General features: G+C 42.1%; 2 protein-coding genes and 1 pseudogene across 2 annotated transcripts; 2 read left to right on the forward strand and 1 right to left on the reverse strand.

The window, feature by feature from the left end:
• Window positions 1–6,866: 6,866 nt before the first annotated feature.
• On the forward strand, window positions 6,867–7,604 carry LOC139472685 (uncharacterized). The gene has a single exon (XM_071255145.1). It carries the CDS (start codon window positions 6,867–6,869, stop codon window positions 7,602–7,604), a length of 738 nt encoding a protein of 245 aa, XP_071111246.1.
• Window positions 7,605–8,666: 1,062 nt separating this feature from the next.
• Window positions 8,667–9,230, forward strand: LOC139472686 (uncharacterized). The gene has a single exon (XM_071255146.1). It carries the CDS (start codon window positions 8,667–8,669, stop codon window positions 9,228–9,230), a length of 564 nt encoding a protein of 187 aa, XP_071111247.1.
• A 314-nt stretch (window positions 9,231–9,544) lies between these two features.
• Window positions 9,545–11,133, reverse strand: LOC139472687 (uncharacterized; annotated as a pseudogene).
• Window positions 11,134–22,757: the final 11,624 nt, after the last annotated feature.

Genomic DNA, 22,757 nt, shown 5'->3' on the forward strand with positions numbered 1-22,757 from the left:
ACTTATCTCAATCCAAACCCTTAACATTAATAATGTGCGTAAAGTACTTCTGTTGGTCTCACGCTGTGGAACTTACTTATTACCCATCCCCAAAACCAGGGTCTATATGTCCAATGTACAACATATACCTTTGATTCACCCGTAGCAGACACCCAGGTCTCTATGACGCATGAAGTCTCACATATACCTTCTCCCTCCAATCCCCCACCCATCAAAAAAAAACCTCCCTCTCTCACCATGGCTAACAATCATTCTGTTTCTAGACGAAGACATTGGGAAAAAAGTTCGTCTGATAAGGCTAATACTCATGTTGATTCCTTGTGATCGAAGCTACATATCATGAACCAATCAAACTGAACCCTTTCGGTATATCCAGATCTGCTCATGGCCATTGTGGGGAGGTTAAAATGTGACACGTCTGCGCAGTGGAGCTCTTCTGGTGGAATGTTTCAGGACTATTGCCGGGACAAAAATCAAGTTTAGTCAGTTGTTCCCAGTTAAATAAATGCTGGTTATGTCAACGTCGGAGTGGAGGTGTATGTCCCCAATACACTCAGATGCTTTAAATGTCAAAAAGTGGACATTGTTCGAAAACCCGCACACACCCCATGGTTTGTCATCGTTATGGTGATGATAATGAAAGTGCAGATTGTCCTCAAGATTAAAAAAAAAATGGGCAACGCATGGCCACTTCCAAATTCTGCCCTGTTTATCAAACAGAATTCATAATTCTTAAACTAAACAAGAACGAAACATCAGCTTTGCCGTCGCCAGGCAGCTTATTTTTACTCTAAATTCTTCTTCTGCTGAAGCCAAATCTGCTAAAACCTCGCACCAGCAAATGCAGAACAAAAGCCATCAAAAAAAGAAAGAAAAAGGTGAAAGAAAAATTAAATGTCCATCAAACGCCCATTACACCCTTTTCGTTATTTTTGATGACATATGGACATCAGGTAAGTTTCTTTCCTCATGACGTCAAAGCTATCAAAAAAAAAGAAAGAAAAGGGTGAATCAAAAATTAAACCTTTCCTCCACACATTAATTACTTAAAAATAAATGCCTGAAGCCTCTTGCTCTATTGAAAGCCGTTTCCGGTTCAAATCGGGGAGGGGATCAGAAAACCCTCCTCCAACTGCAGAGCGCTCTAAACAGGATTACATCTCCATCGTACATGGTGGAGGTTGTAAACGTGAGATTAAAAAACTAGATTCTATTCATCATCAGAGACTGGGGCTTTGCTTTTGAGCCTTTAGAGCTTCTCTGAGACAAAGTTTGTATGTTGAGGTTGGTTGTGTTATTAATCCTCTATATACAGAATGCTATAATAAAAAGGTCATCTCTTACTCTACTCATCAATACTCTGCGCTGTAAGGAGCGTGGGATTGTAGCGCCACACTAACACACCTGTTAGACGAGTCATACATGTATAATCGACGTGCATGTCAGCTTGACCCGTTTTAACTTTGGTACATTAAGATTTAGTTAATTGTATATTAGTTATTTGTGGAAACATTAATGAGCATCAGATGTTTCAAGAAGGTATGGATTTCGGCCAGATGACTTCACATTGTGTTTAGCCGATGTCAGAGTGACCTGTACGAAACTCGGTATAGGATGTTGGCACTTTTCCTTTGACTTGCTCAACCTTCAGATAAGGTTTATTGTAAATAAACCAGAACATCTGCTATTGAGCTACCCCCAACTACTGCAGTTCGAGACATATTTGACATCAACAACATCAACACTCACTCACTTACTCCTAGCTAAGCCCCTAACTACTCTAGCATGAGACACATGTGCCATCAACAACACTCGCTCCTGGCTAAACCCCCAACTACTGCAGTTCGAGACACATTTGATATCAACAACAACACTCACTCACTTACTCCTGGCTTAGTCCCAACCTACTCTAGCATGAGACACATGTGATATCAACCACAACACTCACTCACTCCTGGCTAAACCCCTAACTTCTCTAGTATGAGACACATGTGACATCAACAACAACACTCAATCATTCCTGATTAGACCTCCAACTAGGGGCAGCCAGGTAGCCTAGTGGTTAAAGTGTTCACTCGTCACGCCGATGAACCGGATTCGATTCCCGACATGGGTACAATGCGTGAAGCCCATTTCTGGTGTCCCCTGCCGTGATACTGCTGGAATACTGCTAAAAGCATCGCAAAACAACACTCACTCACTCACTTCAGCCACATGTGTTAATCAGTAACAACAACAATCACGCATTCCTTTCAAAAGCCCTGTGACGTCATTACTGGTTAAACTGATGACTTCTGTCATATGAAACATTAGACAAGTGATGGGGATGTTGTGCTCCTCCAATGTCAAAGAAAATGAGAGCGAGAACAATAGCAAAACATTGAAGTAGCTGTCATCATATACACAGAACAATGGCAAAACATTGGAGTAGCTGTCGTCATATACACAGAACAATGGCAAAACACTGGAGTAGCTGTCGTCATATACACAGAACAATGGCAAAACACTGGAGTAGCTGTCGTCATATACACAGAACAATGGCAAAACACTGGAGTAGCTGTCGTCATATACACAGAACAATGGCAAAACACTGGAGTAGCTGTCATCATATACACAGAACAATGGCAAAACACTGGAGTAGCTGTCGTCATATACACAGAACAATGGCAAAACACTGGAGTAGCTATCATCATATACACAGAACAATGGCAAAACATTGGAGTAGCTGTCATCATATAAACAGAACAATGGCAAAACATTGGAGTAGCTGTCGTCATATACACAGAACAATGGCAAAACATTGGAGTAGCTGTCGTCATATACACAGAACAATGGCAAAACATTGGAGTAGCTGTCGTCATATACACAGAACAATGGCAAATCATTGAAGTAGCTCTCATCATATACACAGAACAATGGCAAATCATTGAAGTAGCTGTCATCATATACACAGAACAATGGCAAATCATTGAAGTAGCTGTCATCATATACACAGAACAATGGCAAAACATTGGAGTAGCTGTCGTCATATACACAGAACAATGGCAAAACACTGGAGTAGCTGTCGTCATATACACAGAACAATGGCAAAACATTGGAGTAGCTGTCGTCATATACACAGAACAATTGCAAAACACTGGAGTAGCTGTCGTCATATACACAGAACAATGGCAAAACACTGGAGTAGCTGTCGTCATATACACAGAACAATGGCAAAACACTGGAGTAGCTGTCGTCATTTTCACAGAACAATTGCAAAACATTGGAGTAGCTGTCGTCATATACACAGAACAATGGCAAAACACTGGAGTGATTATATAGGCCTCTCGTTCCTACGGCTATTATTGTTGGGAGTGTCTTCATATGTTTAACAACGAAACAAATAAAGGGATTTGATAGCAGGGTTCATTTGCCTTGAAACTGTTCAGTTTGATAAATTAGACTTATACTAACAGTTACGACACACGCAATAGAAGTTCGTGTTCGTACACAAACCATAGGGTACACTTTGAACAGATATAATTACATGACATTTGTGTACAAAGTCTAGATGTAGTCTAGATGTTTTTCCCATGATATTAATAGTTGAAAAACTTTTCAAAATTAGTATAATTCTCTCAAGAAGTTGGCCTCACACCTGGTGAGATAAGGGCGGGTTGCGTTAACTCCGACCACAGCCATGGAATCTGGTGATGGAGACTAGCTGCAAGTCTATGTAACCACAATCTCGCTATCACACTTGCTTCACGCTTACCGACACTTCTCAGTGGCTCCCCGCACACATCACATCGCAGCCTTCCCTTACTTACAGATCGCTATGCGGGAAACGCCGACCCAGTTTCGTGTTGGAAGGAAAACAACTTTTTCGACAGCCTGATCAACAGCAGTACACTGACAGGGCGTTAAGCGTAAGGGAGGTACATCTTATAGAGAAGTATGCACACTCACAAAAATACACACACATATGTTGCAAATATTATCATGTGCCAAGATAACAGTTTATATACCATTCCATTCTGAAAACACTTTAAACATACATCATGTATACCACTACGATTATGTCAACCTAATACCTATTGTGTCTTAATAGCAATAGCATTTGTTATAGGAAGTCATTGTTGTGAAAACGTATCATTAGTTTTGCTTTGAATTTCTGTTGTTTTTTTTTCTTTTTCTACTTATGTATTACCTAAATATTTGTACTCATGCCATGTTCTTATATCCTGATTCTGAATTTACAATTTGGTTTACGTTCTGGGGTACATGTTTGCGCTTTCTGACAGGATAGGTACTTAATTACATTGCATCAAAATATCTTTGCGCCGTGTTGATCCTCTGGCTAAGAGATATCTGGCATACATGTACTTTTGCGCGCCTTTCGGCACTGTTTTCGGGGAGCATTTTATACGATATGCAGCTATCAGGGCCTTCACAAAAATTGTATTTATATATAGGAAATGGCGTTCCAATAGTGACAGTGTGTGCATTGGCTGGGTATTTTTTATCATAGGGTGGACTTAATACTAGATGTAGGTAGATGTTATAGAAAAAAACATGTAAGACTGTAATTTGTGATAGCGTCTAGCGCGCGAGTGTACACGTTCCTTGTGGGAGATAAATATGTGCATCTAGCGTTAATGATGATTCCAGGCATTTATCACTCACTCACTCACTCACTCACTAAACTTTCCAAACGACAATCGGGCAATCACCCAACATCTATTAGGCTGCGTTCACACAGTGCCGATTATGGCTCCTGTTTGAGATCAGACAGCGCTACGACACGAACAGTGAAAAAGTCGGATTACTAATCTCAGTTATCTGGAATGTCATATCATTGTCTGAACGCAGTCGTATACGTTCGTAAAAAAGTCCTGCGGATCGGGAAGGCCCAGAGAGGTTGGCCAAACCTCTCCCGACGTCGACAGTATGGTGCGTCCCGTAACATTCGGGAAACCCAGCCGATTTTGTCTAGTCGGGTTACGATCGTGACTATGTCGTGGCAGATTCTGCTGTATCGGACAAAATCGTAACAATGTCCTGTGGATCGGGTCGCTGTCGTGATGATCGGGCATGATTTGGAGAAATTATTCATTGCCGTTTCTTGTCGATTGAGTCCTGATTGCATCCAGATCTTGACGAATGCGAACCGTCTTTGTCGGTTCACTGTCCGGTCACCGTCTGATCTCTGTCGGATCGGAATCGGGAGAATGGGGACGCTGTCGGGACAGATTCGGTCGTTTTGTACCAAGCGGAAGATACAAATCGGATCAGATTCGGATTGACAACGGGAGAATCGGGAGGAATTCGGCTGGAAACGGTTGATTCGGGACGCTTCCTGAACAATATCTGATTGTTGTTTGATTCAATAAATTTGTGAACTTACCGCCACGAATCACAGGATCTTGATTAGAATTTTGACAAATTTTAATCGGGAATAGTCCTATCAAGGACAGCTGTAAAAATCCTGAATGCTTAACTAAGTCCTCAGGTTATACAAATAAAATTGCAGATTGTAACGCCATTGAAAAATAACAACAACAACGTGTTTACCCTTTCCTAGCACAACAGCTACAGCATACACAAGTTAATGATGCGATAGAATGTCATATGGTAATCAAGAGTTCACTAAACATCAATAATTTGTGAATGTAATCTTCATTACATTTCAAACCAAATGCAAAATGTTGGAAATACGAACCATATCGTGTAATGATAACATATTCCATTTTCGGAGGTGATTTTATATTACATTGTATATACATTCATAAATAGTTATCAATAATTATCTTGCACAATCAGAACATGTTCCATGTACATGTACATTAGACAAACGATATTCACTATTTCAGCAAAGCAATCATAACGCCATTATCCCGGTTTCAAAGAAAAGAAAAGCAAAGCGAACTTTACAGTGCATTCAGTCCATAACTGGTTAACTCGTCAACTATAGTTATCATCAAGTTAAATGGATATTTGAAGTGGTTGTATTATTTCTCTACCGCGTGTTTCATTGACAGAAACTGGGGCCGAGTTACCACATGTGTCCTTGACACAATTTGTTTACATTATGGCGTCAAATCACATTTAGATGTTGTGGACACTTTTTAAATCTCCTTTTGCGACAAAATGTGAAATGGTTTTGGAAACTGATTTACACGGTCAGGTAGTTAGCCCATTAACACGAAACTTTTAGCAATGTCACATAAAAAAACATCAACAGTTTTTTTGTCAAAACGGGCGTGCATGTATACGACAATTGTCTACACAAAAATCTGCACAGAGTTTTTTATTCTATCTCCCGCCAAACCGCCAAGCCACACATTCGATAAAATATGCTATACCTGAAAACAACTTCTCTTACGGAGTAAATGTCAGTAGTCGTTCTCGGAGACCTTCTGCTCTTAAATGGTCTCGGTCGGAGAGTCTGCACAGTCCGGGTATTTGGGATGCGGTTGACATGACTGTGGTCGTCCTTTCACGCTGGTAGGCAGGCAGGTGGGTGGATGGGTGGGTAGGTAGGTAGGATGACATGACACTTTTTCTCTACACTTATGCATTTACATGTAGCTCCTAACTTTTTCTTTCCGATTATTACTGTTTAACAGTGTATGTCAAAGGAGCAAAATTATAACTACAATCGAGGCATCTAAACCTGCGAACCCCACGTAGACATGCCCTCTAAGCCCTATGTTGACATGCCAAGTAAAGACTATGTTGACAAGCCCTCTAAGCCCTATGTTGACATGCCAAGTAAACCCTATGTTGACATGTAAAGTAAACCCTATGTTGACATGCCAAGTAAACCCTATGTTGACATGTAAAGTAAACCCTATGTTGACATGTAAAGTAAACCCTATATTGACATGCCCTCTAAGCCCTATGTTGACAAGCCCTCTAAGCCCTATGTTTACATGCCAAGTAAACCCTATGTTGACATGCCCTCTAAGCCCTATGTTGACATGCCAAATAAACCCTATGTTGACATGCCAAGTAAACCCTATGTTGACATGCCCTCTAAGCCCTATGTTGACATGCCAAGTAAACCCGATGTTGACATGCCAAGTAAACCCTATGTTGACATGCCAAGTAAACCCTATATTGACATGCCCTTTAAGCCCTACGTCGACATGCCCTCTAAGCCCTATGTTGACATGCCAAGTAAACCCTATATTGACATGCCCTTTAATCCCTATGTCGACATGCCCTCTAAGCCCTATGTTGACATGCCAAGTAAACCCTATGCTGACATGCCAAGTAAACCCTATGTTGGCATGCCAAGTAAACCCTATATTGACATGCCCTCTAAGCCCTATGTCGACAAGCCAAGTAAACCCTATGTTGACATGCCAAGTAAACCCTATATTGACATGCCCTCTAAGCCCTATGTCGACATGCCCTTTAATCCCTATGTCGACATGCCCTCTAAGCCCTATGTTGACATGCCAAGTAAACCCTATGCTGACATGCCAAGTAAACCCTATGTTGGCATGCCAAGTAAGCCCTATGTTGACAAGCCCTCTAAGCCCTATGTTTACATGCCAAGTAAACCCTATGTTGACATGCCAAGTAAACCCTATGTTGACATGCCAAGTAAAGACTAAGTTGACATGCCCTCTAAGCCCTATGTTGACATGCCAAGTAAACCCGATGTTGACATGCCAAGTAAACCCTATGTTGACATGTAAAGTAAACCCTATATTGACATGCCCTTTAAGCCCTATGTCGACATGCCCTCTAAGCCCTATGTTGACATGCCAAGTAAACCCTATATTGACATGCCCTTTAATCCCTATGTCGACATGCCCTCTAAGCCCTATGTTGACATGCCAAGTAAACCCTATGCTGACATGCCAAGTAAACCCTATGTTGGCATGCCAAGTAAACCCTATATTGACATGCCCTCTAAGCCCTATGTCGACATGCCAAGTAAACCCTATGTTGACATGCCAAGTAAACCCTATATTGACATGCCCTCTAAGCCATATGTTGACATGCCCTCTAAGCCCTATGTTGACATGCCAAGTAAACCCTATGTTGACATGTAAAGTAAACCCTATATTGACATGCCCTCTAAGCCCTATGTCGACATGCCCTTTAATCCCTATGTCGACATGCCCTCTAAGCCCTATGTTGACATGCCAAGTAAACCCTATGCTGACATGCCAAGTAAACCCTATGTTGGCATGCCAAGTAAACCCTATATTGACATGCCCTCTAAGCCCTATGTCGACATGCCAAGTAAACCCTATGTTGACATGCCAAGTAAACCCTATATTGACATGCCCTCTAAGCCATATGTTGACATGCCCTCTAAGCCCTATGTTGACATGCCAAGTAAACCCTATATTGACATGCCCTTTAATCCCTATGTCGACATGCCCTCTAAGCCCTATGTTGACATGCCAAGTAAATCCTATGTTGACATGTAAAGTAAACCCTATATTGACATGCCCTCTAAGCCCTATGTCGACATGCCCTCTAAGCTATATGTTGACATGCCAAGTAAACCCTATGTTGACATGCCAAGTAAAGCCTATGTTGACATGTAAAGTAAACCCTATATTGACATGCCCTCTAAGCCCTATGTCGACGTGCCCTCTAAGCCCTATGCTGACATGCCAAGTAAACCCTATGTTGACATGTAAAGTAAACCCTATATTGACATGCCATCTAAGCCCTATGTTGACATGCCCTCTAAGCCCTATGTTGACATGCCCTCTAAGCCCTATGTTGACATATCCTCTAAGCCCTATGTTGACATGCTAAGTAAACCCTATGTTATCGTGCCAAGTAAACCCTATGTTGACATGCCAAGTAAACCCTATGTTGACATGCCAAGTAAAGCCTATGTTGACATGCCAAGTAAACCCTTTGTTGACATGCCCTATAAGCCCTATGTTGACATGCCCTCTAAGCCCTATCTTGACATGCCAAATAAACCCTATGTTGACATGCCAAGTAAACCCTATGTCGACATGCCCTCTAAGCCCTATGTTGACATGCCAAATAAACCCTATGTCGACATGCCAAGTAAACCCTTTGTTGACATGCCAAGTAAAGCCTATGTTGACATGCCAAGTAAACCCTTTGTTGACATGCCCTATAAGCCCTATGTTGACATGCAAAGTAAACCCTATGTTGACATGCCAAGTAAACCCTATGTTGACATGCCAAGTAAACCCTTTGCTGACATGTTCTTTCAAACCGATGTTAACATGCCCTGTTAGCCTTATGCTGCCCTATGTTGACATACCTTCTAAACCCATGTCGATATGCTCTGTATGCTGTATGTTGTCATTTTAAATGCTAAAAATAACTTTGAAATAAGCTTAATTTACTGTCTTCACATTAAAACACAGAAAGTTTAGACACATTTCTAAAGGCAGAGGAAGGCGTTGCCTTTGTATATATTCAATATACTGTTTGAAATTCCAGACAAACATTTAGGTTTTATTCCAAGGACATAATAGATTTCAAACAGCTTTCGCCTTGAATGTTAACAGAGGCGATAGTAAATTAACCGACAAAACCGTTTCCATAATCATAAGAAATATCTGCTAAAAGTCTCACCTGCAGCACCAGGAACCGGAGAAGGCGATTGTCAATGACACCTGCAAGAATGAAGATGTAGCCAGCGACGTTTCAATAACATCGCTCTCTTTTATATCTTCTCTCACCACACAGCTGGTATTCAATGTCATCATGTCCTCTGTAAGACCAGTAATTCTTTGCTTTGAACCATGTAAATCCTCAATCGTCTGATTTAGTTAAATGTTTAAACTGAATATCAGTTCTTAACTTTTGCTGCATTTCCTGCAAGCCGTCCCTGTATTAATTATTGTTCATCATAGATGCGCGCTTTTGTCTCTTCTCTCATCACACATCTTGTATTCAACGTCATCAAATCCTCCTTAGAGCAGTGTTCATTATCTTTGAATCACGTAGAGCAGCTACCGTCTCATTCAGCTGCAGCTGTAAACTATGGACGTCATTGATCTGCTGGCGACGTAATTTTCAAGACTCTCTTTGTAAGTGTCTCCTTCCCTTTCAACATGTCTGAACTGTCATGCCGCTGAGCGAAGTTGTGTCTTTGTATCATGAATACCCGCTTTCATGCTGTCAACTTCACCTGGAACATGTCCGCTGATACTATTCCCAGAATGGTCTTCTTTCAGAATGTCAGTAATCGCTTGACGCTAGTTCTTTTTTTCAGTGATAACTCCCACATGTTAAAGTCATATTAACAACTATCCTTTCCCTGCTTTTGATATCTGTGGACAGGATGTGGCCAAACTGGTGTCAGCGACGTACATGCTGACACACAACAACACAAGACTGAGAAATATAACTCTTGACATTTCCTTTGCGCACAGTTACTGTGGAGCTCGGGACTCAAGTGTTTGGCAAAAAGGCCAGCTCGTGCAAACGGGTATGCATGTGAATCCACAACAAAAAACAGGATGGAAAACTTTTTTTCAGAATATTATCTTTGATACCAAGGACGCGGTAATCACAATAGTCAAAGGTATTATCACCAATTAGTGAATTTAATATATACTCTTCAAACAAGTATACATTTATACGAGGAACCGTTCAAGGTATTGAGCCAAAATGTTGTGGAGAGAACACTTAGTGATTGTAGTCAGCTCAGTTATCGGAAAAGTCTAAGGTGAAGGTCAGCTACCATCAATAACGCACATGTCCCCTGTTGGAATCGATAGTGGCCTGAAATCTCCTGCCAATGGAAGAGGCGAGCATGAGAATCACATCCTGGGGAATGGTAGCCTTCTCGGCCTGCAACGCAAAAGCCAACTGCTGCAATGTCTTGGGTTGTGATTGACGTTGTCGTAGTCGTCTATCCGAATCATCACACAGGTGATCTATCGGGTTAAAATCCGGGGATCTGGAGGGCCAGGGGAGAACATTAATGTTGTTGTTGTGTAGATAGGCTCTTGTGATCCGTGCTGTATGCAGTCGTGCGTTGTCCTGCTGGAATACACTGTTGACGTTGGCTGCATTTGGGAGGACGGGTGGTTGGAGAATTTTGTTGATGTATCGTTGAGCGGTAAGATTGCCCTGGATATGAAGCAAATCTGTCCTGTCATGGCGAAAGATAGCCGCCCATATCATAACGCCACCCTCATCAAACCTTTCCACTTCCTGTACGCAGTTTCCGGCTTAACGTTCTACCCGACGTCTGTAGACCCATGCTCTTCCATCCCCTCGATGGAGGAGAAATCATGATTCGTCGGTGAATCAGAAATCTCTCCATCGCATTTGAGGCCATACCCTGTGTTGACGATACCAATGCAGTCGTTGTTGACGATGTTATCGACTCAATATGATGCGTCGCACAGGACGTCTTTCTGCTTATCTTAAATGGTTTCGTACGCTCTGGTCGGAGATTCTGCACAGTCCAGGTAATTAGGATGCGATAATCGCTCTTCCTCCCGTGTGAACCAGGGGTAGATGTGTCCTCAGCACCCCATTGCTTGTTGGACGAGGCGACTATATTGGGCAACCCTTTTGCCGTGGGTTGCGCTCCTGTGTCGGTGGAGGACGGGATTTTGATGGTCGAGGGCACTGGAGCCAGGAACAGGTGTTCCTTGAGCCCAACACACCACTTCGGGCCTGACATTACTTCTTTTAGTCTTCATAGCTTTTCATGTCTTTATTTCTGGAGCATAGCATTCCTGTAGCCCTGGTGTTGCAGCCTGGCTTCCACTGCAACACCATCCTTGTTGACATTCGATGGCGAGAGGGGACCAGGGATGTCAAATCTTCTTTCTTTCATCATGTCTAACCCACAATCCGCTGATTCTCGTTCCAAAACTAAACAAAGACATGTAGAAACAGATGCTGTTTTATCATCATATCGGACAAAATCCAGACTCATTGCCACGATTTCTGGTTGTGGAAAGAATAGATGACAACCAACTCAAGGTCAACCCTTTTGTTATTTCAAAGGCAATAGAGGGAATTTGTGGTGACGTCAAAAACGTCACTCGTCTCCGTAGTGGCTCGATACTGGTGGAATGTGCTAGGAGACAACAATCTATAAATCTGCTCAACGCACATTACTTTACACATACAGAGATTATTGTCTCTGAGTACAAATCTTCGAATTCATGCAAAGGTATTGTCCGGGATCATTCCAAATGTCTGTCAGACATGTCTGAGGAGGAAATTGTGGCAGAGATAAAGCCTTAAGGTGTTATCGCAGTTAAACGATTCAGCAGAAAAGAACATGACAAGATCATTAAAACCAATACTCACCTTTTCACATTTTCAAAATTTCCAAAATCTACCAAAGCCAGCTATTTCAACCTGAATATTTTTGTACCAAGTCCACTCCATTGCTTCAAATGTCAGAGATTTGGGCATGGTGCCGAATTATGTAGAAACTCTCCAGTTGGCTCCCGGTTTAGTGAAAAACATGACAGCACCGGTTGCACAAATGTTATTAAGGGTGCAAACTGCAATGGTGAGCACATGTCACCTTCCAAATCATGACCGAATTTGAAAGAGAAAGCAAAATCAATACAATAATGTACACGAATAACATGTCATTTTCTGACGCTAAGAAACCACCAAATCCTTACTCGAAATCTTATTCTACCACAGCATCCTCTTCTATCAGCAAAGTAGACAATGACTGCCAGACAGCCATATCCTGGGTCTCAGACAAACAAACTCTCTTGTTTTCCATTTGTGAAGAATCTGCTTCTTCTGAAACACAGACCGAGATTCAATTGAACCCTTTGCCTCGCAAAATAAATCTCTGCCTGAGACACAAAAAGACCCTCTGCCTCAAACACAACCAGAGCCACACCATGAAGTACATCAATCCATTTGACAAAAAGAGGAAAACAGTTTAGAAAAAGAATTAAGGGCACTGAAACATGTTGCGGTACCAGTGCCTTTTGCAAGCTCCAAAGAGGTTCTTAATCCGTATGAACATCTGCAGATGGATGTCACGCAGCAGCTTATCGGGCGGAGTGGAAATTGCCCCAGATCACCTCTTGAACCTCCATGATTTCTCAAAATATCACACAGTAGTGTGGTATGAGACACATGTGACATCAATAACAACACTCACTCACTCCTGGCTAAACCCCTAACTACTCTAGTATAAGACACATGTGATTACAACTATAACACCACTCACTCATTCCTGACAAAACCCCTTACTACTCTAGTATAAGACACATGTGACATCAACAACAACACTCACTCCTGGCTAAACCCCTATCTACTGTAGTATGAGACACATGTGACATCAATAACAACACTCTCTCACTCTTGGCGAAACCCCTAACTACTTCAGTATGAGACGCATAAGATATCAACAATAAGACTCCCTCACTCACTCACTCACTCACCCTCTCACTCCTGGCTAAACCCCTAACTACTGTAGTATGAGACACAAGTGACATCAACAACAACACTAACTCCTGGCTAAATACCTAACTACTGCAGTATGAGAGACATGTGACTTCGTTAACAACATTCACTCATACATTCCTGGCTAAATACCTAACTACTGTTGTATGAGACACATGTGACATCAACAACAACACTAACTTCTGGCTAAATACCTAACTACTGCTGTATGAGAGACATGTGACTTCGTTAACAACATTCACTCACACATTCCTGGCTAAACTTCTAACTACTGTAGTATGAGACACATGTGATGTCAACAACAACAACAACAACAACACTCACTCCTGGCTAAAGCCCTTACTACTGTAGTATGAGACACATGTGACATCAACAACAACACTAAGCTCCTAAATACTGTAGTATGGGACATCAACAGCTACGATCACTTATTCCTGACTGGCTACTGACCCCAGGTATCCCAGAGTCTACTTACCTCAGGCGTCTCACTATCTACTTACGCCAGGTATCCCACTAGCTACTTACCCGAGGTGTCCGACTATTTACTTACCCAAGGGGTCTCACTGGCTACTTACCTCAGGCGTCTCACTGGCTACTTACCTCAGGCGTCTCACTGGCTACTTACCTCAGGCGTCCCACTTTCTACTTACCTCAGGCGTCCCACTGTCTACGTCCCTCAGGCGCCCCACTGTCTACTTACCTCAGGTGTCCCACCCCGAGGTGTCTGCTCTTCCCGGGTGTCTCACTGGCTACTGACACCAGGTGTCTCACTGGCAACTGACACCAGTTGTCCCACTGGATACTTACCTCAGGTGTCCGACTAGCTACTGACACCAGGTGTCCGACTGTTAACTTACCCCATGTGTCTCACTGGCTACTGACCCCAGGTGCCCCACTGGCTTCTTACCCCAGGTGTCCGACTGTCTACTTACATCAGGTGTTCCACTGGCTACTTACCAAAGGTGTCCTACTGTCTACTTACCCCAGGTGTCACAATGGCTACATACCCCAGGTGTCCTAATATCTATTTACCTCCGGTGTCCCAGTCGCTTCTTACCCAAGGTGTCCTTCTGTCTACTTACCCCAGGTGTCCCACTGGCTACTTACATCAGGTGTCCCACTGTCTACTTATCCCAGGTATCTCACTGGCTATTGACACCAGGTGCCCCACTGGCAACTTACATCAGGTGTCCCACTGGCTACTTACATCAGGTGTCCCAGTGGCTACTTACATCAGGTGTCCCACTGGCTACTTACATCAGGTGTCCCACTGGCTACTTACATCAGGTGTCCCACTGGCTACTTACATCAGGTGTCCCACTGGCTACTTAGATCTGGTGTCCTACTGGCTACTTACCAAAGCTGTCCCACTGTCTACTTAACCAAGCTGCCCCACTGGCTACATACCTCAGGTGTCCAACTGTTTGCTTACCTCAGGTGTCCCACTGGCTACTTAACCAAGCTGCCCCACTGTCTACTTAACCAAGCTGCCCCACTGACTACATACCTCAGGTGTCCAACTGTTTGCTTATCCCAGGTGTCTCACTGGCTACTGACCCAAGGTGTCCCACTGTCTACTGACCGAAGGTGTCCCACTGGCTACTTACCACAGGTGTTCAACTGTTTACTTACCTCAGGTGTCCCACTGGCTACTTAACCAAGCTGCCCCACTGTCTACTTAACCAAGCTGCCCCACTGGCTACATACCTCAGGTGTCCAACTGTTTACTTATCCCAGGTGTCTCACTGGCTACTGACCCAAGGTGTCCCACTGTCTACTGACCCAAGGTGTCCCACTGGCTACTTACCACAGGTGTTCAACTGTTTACTTACCTCAGGTGTCCCACTGGCTACTTAACCAAGCTGCCCCACTGTCTACTTACCCCAGGTGTCCGATTGTCTACTTATCCCAGGTGTCCCACTGTCTACTTACCTCAGGTGTCCAACTGTCTATGTCTACTTACCCCATGTGTCCAACTCTGTACTTACCCAAGGTGTCCTACTGTCTACTTACCCAAGGTACCCCACTGGCTACTTACTCCAGGTGTCTCACTGGCTACTTCCCTAAGGTGTCTCAGTGTCTTCTTACCCCGGGTGTCCTACTGTCTACTTACAGCAGGTGTCCAACTGTGTACATACCCAGGGTGTCCGACTGGCTACTTACCCAAGGTGTCCCACTGTGTACTTACCTCCTGTGACAGTGGAGGTGTCTGCTCTTCAATCGTCGATGCACGGTGTCCGATCTAATGTGTCGCTGGTGTAACTCCATGCTCTGTCAAGCAGTTTCCGCAGCAGTAACAAAGCGATCTTGAAGATGCTGTCGCACAATCTGACGATCATGACGTCGGGTAGTGACCCTTGGTCTTCCACTACGTGGTCGGTCATCTGTAGTGTTTGTGGTCTGGTACCGTTGCTGGAGCCTGTATATGGTCCTTACGTGGACTTGAAATACATTGGCTACTTGGTGGGCGGTTTGTCCAGCTTGCAATCGTCCAAAGGCTTGGTGTCGCTGATTTATTGTCTATCTCTGGCATGCGGTAGCAGTTCCATCACGAATGAATGTTATCCGATCTGGGTGGATTTAAATAGGGCAGGAAATGGGGGAACGCATGTGCATTTCAATTTGCACGGAACTCACGTGCATCGGGTTACCATGGCCGTTGCCGTGATGCGTTTGGGCGATCGGTTACATTGTCATGTGCTTCATTTTTTTTATCATTAAATTTTATTTTTCCGGACAAGGTAATATTAAATTTTAGAAACTTTTGACAAAAGTTACCCAGATATCAAAATGACAACTTTTCATGCAATGTTACTTGGGGTGACAGTCATGAAGCACGTTTTCTCGGACATCACGTGTAAGGGGTGGTATGCCAGATTCACCATCATATTATTGTTTTCTTGAGAAAGAGCACTTGATCAAACAATGTTATCTTTAAGATTGATCTTTGCGATGTTTGCAATGTGCTGAACGTCTACTTACCTATAGCGCTGCACGTTTCTCAATCTGTCATCAGCAGATTGTGGCCCGATAACAACATGCCCATAACGTCGATGATAGACACCGCTCTATACGCCCAAGGGCTACAACTTCAACCCAGGACGTTTTAGTCAGAACGATTGCATTAAGATATTGGTTGAAAATTGCATTCGGATAAGGGACATATTGCAACTGGAGAAAGAGCACATGCCCATATGTGTCATCCCCTAACTTACTGCACGTAAAAGTGTTTTTGGAGACGTCCTAATGAGCGTTTTATGGTCGTTAAAGCTGTACAGGGTTTGGGTCCAAAATGGGTCCAAAATGTTGTAGGGTGGTATCACAATGACTGGCCGGCCTGCGTACCTTATTGTCCATGGCTGAATCGTAGGCCAATACTATTGGGACATCATTGCACCAGATCCTGCACGTGCTCATCGTGCCAGGAATGTGACCCCATTTCTCCAACAGCAAAACATCCATGTAATGCCATGGCCGCACTCTGAACTGTCTTTGCCAGAGAAAATGTATATTTTATTGAGGAGGATTTCGTCAAATTCGAAAAGCGTTTAGTAGCAGGTATGAAAACATGAGTCTACTGCTATGATCCCGAGTCACCATTCCACTTTTGCGGCAGCATCAAAGAAATTCACCAAGATCAGTGAAGAAAGTTATGGCCACTGTATTCTTGAATGCAAAGAGTTTGCAGGTCTTAGACGTTTACCACTTGGGTGAAACCGAGCGGTATGGTGCTGACAAGCCTAAAAACATTATCGGTGCGAACCGGGATTCGAACCACGATCATAGGTTTCTGATAGCTCAAGCACTATAAAATATGAATTGAATCGACATATCATAGACTGCGAATTCTTGTCACTTACTAACGTGTTACCAAGATCGGATAACATTTATTCGTGATGGAATTGCTACCGCATGCCAGAGATAGACAAGAAATCAGCGACACCAAGCCCTTGGACGATTGCAAGCTGGACAAACCGCCAAGCAAGTAGCAAATGCATTTCAAGTCCACGTAAGGACCATATACAGGCTCCAGCAACGGTACCAGACCACCAACACTACAGATGACCGACCACGTAGTAGAAGACCAAGGGTCACGACCGGACGTCATGATCGTCAGATTGTGCGACAGCATCTTCAAGATCGCTTTGTTACTGCTGTGGAACGTGCTCTACAAGCCATGGGGACACACCAGCGACACATCAGTGCGGACACTGTGCATCGACTATTGACGAGCAGACACTTCCACTGTCACAGGCCACACCGAGGACCGATTCTGACACCATGTCATCGCCGGGACCGTTTTCAGTTGGCAACACAGCACCAGAATTGGCGCCACCAGCACTGGAAAAGAGTCCTCTTCTCAGACGAGAGCCGTTACTATATCTCAACAGCAGATTGCAGAGAGAGAGAGAGAGTCTGGCGACGCCATGGGTCATGCCATTCGGATGCTCCTGTTGTTGTGAGAAACTCGTGGGGTGGTCCGAGCATCATGGTGTGGGATGGAATAGTTCTTGCACAGAGGGTCGGTCCTGTGGTCTTCCAGAACATTGGTCAAGTAAGAGGCAATGGTGTCACAGCAGCTCGGTAATTGATCAAGTCTTGAGGCCACACGCCATACCTCATTTCGCTGCCGCAACCACGGGTTTCAGCATGATAACGCCCGTACCCACACTGTGAAAGCAACAAGAAACTTCCTCCAGCAGAAGGGCATCAGAACCATGCAGTGGCCTTCCCTCAGTCCCGATTTAAATCCCATTGAGCACCTGTGGGACGAGATTCAAAGACAGCTGAATGACGTCCGACCAAGACCGACAACTGAAGTTGAACTGCGTCAGGCGTTCCTATGGCCTTCATCATCCGCCTCATCCATTCCATGTATTGAAGTTGTGCGGCAGTCATCAATGCACATGGCGAAGAACACGAGATACTTTTGCGGTTCAGTATAGATGCTATCCATTTGCATCATTGTCTTGTATCAAATATTCTGTAATTATATGACATATTAGATAACTTTGTGGGTCCGTTAAAATGCGTTAACTAAGGAGATCATCTGTTAATGTAATTTAGTTTTGAGTGATTCACTGCCAAGTTCCCCATAAACCATAAAACTGGATTTTGAATTCCTCAGACCAATTGCTTTTTTTAAAACTTTCAATTACATTTTCTCTATTATTTCAAAACTTCAAAACCTCATATTTCGGAACAGAAGAGAGGGATTGGCACTACCACCACATCAATCGCCTTCAATCGACAATCTAATGGTAGGTTAATATTTCGTGCTCATTTCATTAGGCAGTACATTACATTTGTCGCGTTTGTTCTTAGTGATTTCATACAAAACACAAAGTGTTTATTTCTGAAAAGATTTATACTGAAATATGTGTAATTTTCAACGATTTCCAGTATATTTTCCTCAAAATAAAAGATTGATTTGGTTGATTCGACTGGGCCACTTCCAAAGGATATTAACATTTAACTTCCATTGTAAGCAATATTGATTATAGGAATCTAATGATCTTTGCAATCAAAATTGAGTATCGCTAAATAAGACTAATACTAAAATGTCTTACCACAGTGTGATGCCATTTCTTGATATACAAGCAAATAAAATCCCTTTGAATCCTTGTTTTGTTCCTGTGCTTCATGCACAGTCTTCATCAGATTATTTATCTGTTCCAAATATTTTTTTTGCGTATATATCCGATTCATCGAGGATGTTATGTTTAAGTTTGTTAGTTGCATTTGTATAGATGCACGGTAGGCCTTTACATGTATTGACCCTTGACGAGTGTCGCGTGCACGTCTGAATAGAGAGGTGAGAGGTCAGTTACATTAGAATCGGACACTTTTATCTTTACAAGCAGTTTTACCTAGCATTTTATCATTTCCTAGCCTGCCATTACCAATAAACAGATTTATCATATAATGGGTAGGTTTCTCAGCAGGATAAAGCCAACGGATAAAAACGATATCAGTTGGGGTCATATGCGGATAGAGATGCAAGTATCAAAGGTCAAGTAGGGACTACTTTCAAAGGTCAAGTAGGGACTACTTTCAAAGGTTTATAAACAAACATGGCATCGCCCTCGTCATTCGGCGATCGAGTCAGAATTTACCATCTGACTACACTTCTTAACGTTATGACAGGACAGACCGACTGTCAACGTCTGACCGTGGCCGTGACGTCTGATAGACTAGGGTTAGAGTAGCTTCCCTTTGACAAAGGGCAGCTACTCTAGCGGACAGACTGATGGATTGCCGCGAAAGGGCAATTAAAAACAATTGTTGTTTTGCGTATATGTTCCTTCGCCACTGTGTAAGAAACAGATTTCAGTTGGAACTATATTGGCTACTGTCACTGTCCGACTGACACATCACTTACCATGTGACGTAATAAATGTTAATGCGCGCATGTTTCGGTAATGTTTGTGAGAGAAGGAAAGCGATTTTGAAACACAGAAGCCAAGGCTCGCTAAATACAATGTTTATTCCTAATGCAGGATATTTAACATCCACAAACACACTCGCGTGATAACCTCTATTTATTTTTTAACAGATTTTAATAAATTTATAGCCAAAGTTATTTATTCTTGTTTTGTCCTGTTCATGGAACACAGATTCACGGTTAAGTTCTGATCTCATTTCATCAATATCCAATTGAAACACTTCAATTATGTATTCGTCAAGAATTTCGTACTCGCATAGATTATATGTCCGGGCATTAAAATCCCCAATTAAATTGACTTTGTGTGAGGAAACCGTTCAATACTCTCTGTAAATGCGTTCTACATGTCCACACAATTTACACATGATATATTGCCAACGCCCGAGCTTGCAATCAAGAATTCTAAGAGCTTGCGTCATAACTTCATCTGCGGCAAAGACTTACCCTTTGTGCGAACACCTGGCATCATCATTGAATTTCAGCAATCCATTTATATAATTTGGTTACCTACTGCGCCAAATGGAGCCTGTTTCGTTGGAAAATCGAAGTTATTCTCTGGCAATGGGGTTTCATATTTCTACAACAATAGTTGTTTTCGAAGGGAGAATAATAGTTGTATGCCTGTAATGTCTGGGTTACTTTGACATGGCAATTTGACACCCAGAATCACACAGCTAATGTTTTAAATAATAGTTTATTCAGGAAGCAATAGTTAAAATTAGTTACCTGAACAGACAACTTTATATTTATATTTCCCTTTAAAACAACACGTGTTTTGACACACACAGATGCTTAACAAACAAAAGTTACCATTTTACCGTTATACATGCCTTGAAAGCCAGACGCGAATAGGTTTTAAATGGTCCATGTACACGTCATATACATGTAACACGTAGATACATGTTATGTCTGTACGAAAATGTTCAAAAGTATAGAAAAAAAATGTGTAGGTTTAACTAAGTATGTCCCTGATATTTTACAGATTGGTTTAGATAGGACATGGAACTAGTCAGTGTTTAGTTTAACCGAAGGCATTCAGTACAACATACAAAGACACCTTGTAGTTTAAGCTGTATTTTTTAAATAATAAAAAAGCATTTGAAAGAATATGGCACGAAGAAGACTGTTTCAACCCACATGAACTGTGCATTAGAGGTAATACATGGGAATTGGTGGATCATTGTTTAGTAAATAGTTGTGCTTCTATTTCCTACCAAGGTGAACAAACAGACATCTGGTTCAACAAGGTGTTGGCTAAGGCAGAGTAATCTTTGGATCTTTTTTGTTTGTTTTAATAAATGGAATCATTACAACCCTTAGACAAGCACAATGTGGCATTCGTACATATGGTAAGGGTATTCCACAAATCTTGCTTGTTGACGATACTTCACTTGTTTACATACCAACAACGGGCTTTCAAAGATCCCTTGATATTGTACATACATATGCCCCAAGGTTATCACCTAATATAAATGCGATAATTGTGTTCAACAAAGCGAAACGCAAGGGGCGTAACTTTCACTGTAAACTTAGTGATGCACACATTACTACAACTGATTCTTGATTCTATGGTATATGGTGGATTACTCTTAACGTATGTATAATCTTTCTTGTAAAACAAGAATTGAAAAGGACAGTCATAAAGCAGAGCAAAATATTAACTCCCTAATATCTTTAAGGTTAAATAGTTATCATCTTAATCCAATTTCAAGCGTGAAAATGTAGCTCAGAATAATACACAAAACCATCATTTATGCATGTCAATTACCTTTGACATCAAGGGACAACATACCAATCTATTTGAAGGCACACAATGATATTTTGCACGCACTGTAAAGGATATTGATAAAAAGATCTGCTTCAGAATCCACTTTTGCGAACCTTGGTCTTTAGACAATTACTGCATATATTGATAAATGCAAACCTTTATTTCTTGGTCGTTCAAGCAACCTTTACTGTAAAAACTTTGCAAATCTTGTTTTGTTTTGTGTGCGACCATTGCCAGCACTGTCACAATAAAGACAATCTGTAAAGAACTTAAACCAACACTTGATAAATACAATTCGGGTAGCTACCTTTGTACATAAGTTCCACACAGTACTTTCCCTCCAAAATATAAATGGAGAAATATTTTTAATGATACTATTTGCATATACGAAGAACAATTATGGCTCAGAAATGCAATAAAAAATCTCTGGCATGTCTCGTTCTAAAATAATTCATACGAAATTTACATACTTTGTACTTTGGCAATTGTTTTTCTGTACCTGGAATACTGACCTGCCTAACAACTTTGTGTGAAAGTCTCATCACGCTGTAAACATTCGAAATAATGCAAGCACTGAAATAGGCATATGTTCGACTATGACAACCACATTATTTGTCATTGTTAAATACTTATATCAGAAAGAAATGCGTTTTTCTCTGCTCTCATTGACTCACTTAACGTTAAAAATATGCTGATTTCGAAACGCAAGACGAAACAGATATGATATCATTTAATTTTGGACTGAAACTGAATTTACTCACAATCGGGATCAACACATCTGGGAAACTATTATCATACTACAAGTCACTTCTTATCTGTACAGCTAAAGCTATACTCACTCACTCTAACACGTATTTTCTGTGTGTGTGTACCCAGTTGTATCGACGCTTCTTATTATTTTCATGTGTCGAATTTTGACATAACCCTCGTATGATTATTATTATTATTAGACAAAAGATTAAGGTTGAATCAAAGGGAGTTTTATCTATTTGAGAGATCTGACACTTTTTAGTGTAAAACAAATTTTCAGAATTGTAACGAGCGATTGATGTCACATCTGAATCTTACACGAATACGCGGAGTTATCTGAGCCTGGAGTGAGAGCTATGGGCCTTGTAGAAAGGAGTGAACTAAACC

The sequence above is a fragment of the Haliotis cracherodii genome, unplaced genomic scaffold, assembly GCF_022045235.1.
Source record: "Haliotis cracherodii isolate W230 unplaced genomic scaffold, xgHalCrac1.p SCAF_25, whole genome shotgun sequence".
Lineage (NCBI taxonomy): Eukaryota > Metazoa > Mollusca > Gastropoda > Lepetellida > Haliotidae > Haliotis > Haliotis cracherodii.

Bases quoted from the DNA above. Each gene is read 5' to 3' on its own strand.
- LOC139472685 (XM_071255145.1), top strand. From the start codon at position 6,867: ATGCCCTCTAAGCCCTATGTTGACAAGCCCTCTAAGCCCTATGTTTAC.
- LOC139472686 (XM_071255146.1), top strand. From the start codon at position 8,667: ATGCCATCTAAGCCCTATGTTGACATGCCCTCTAAGCCCTATGTTGAC.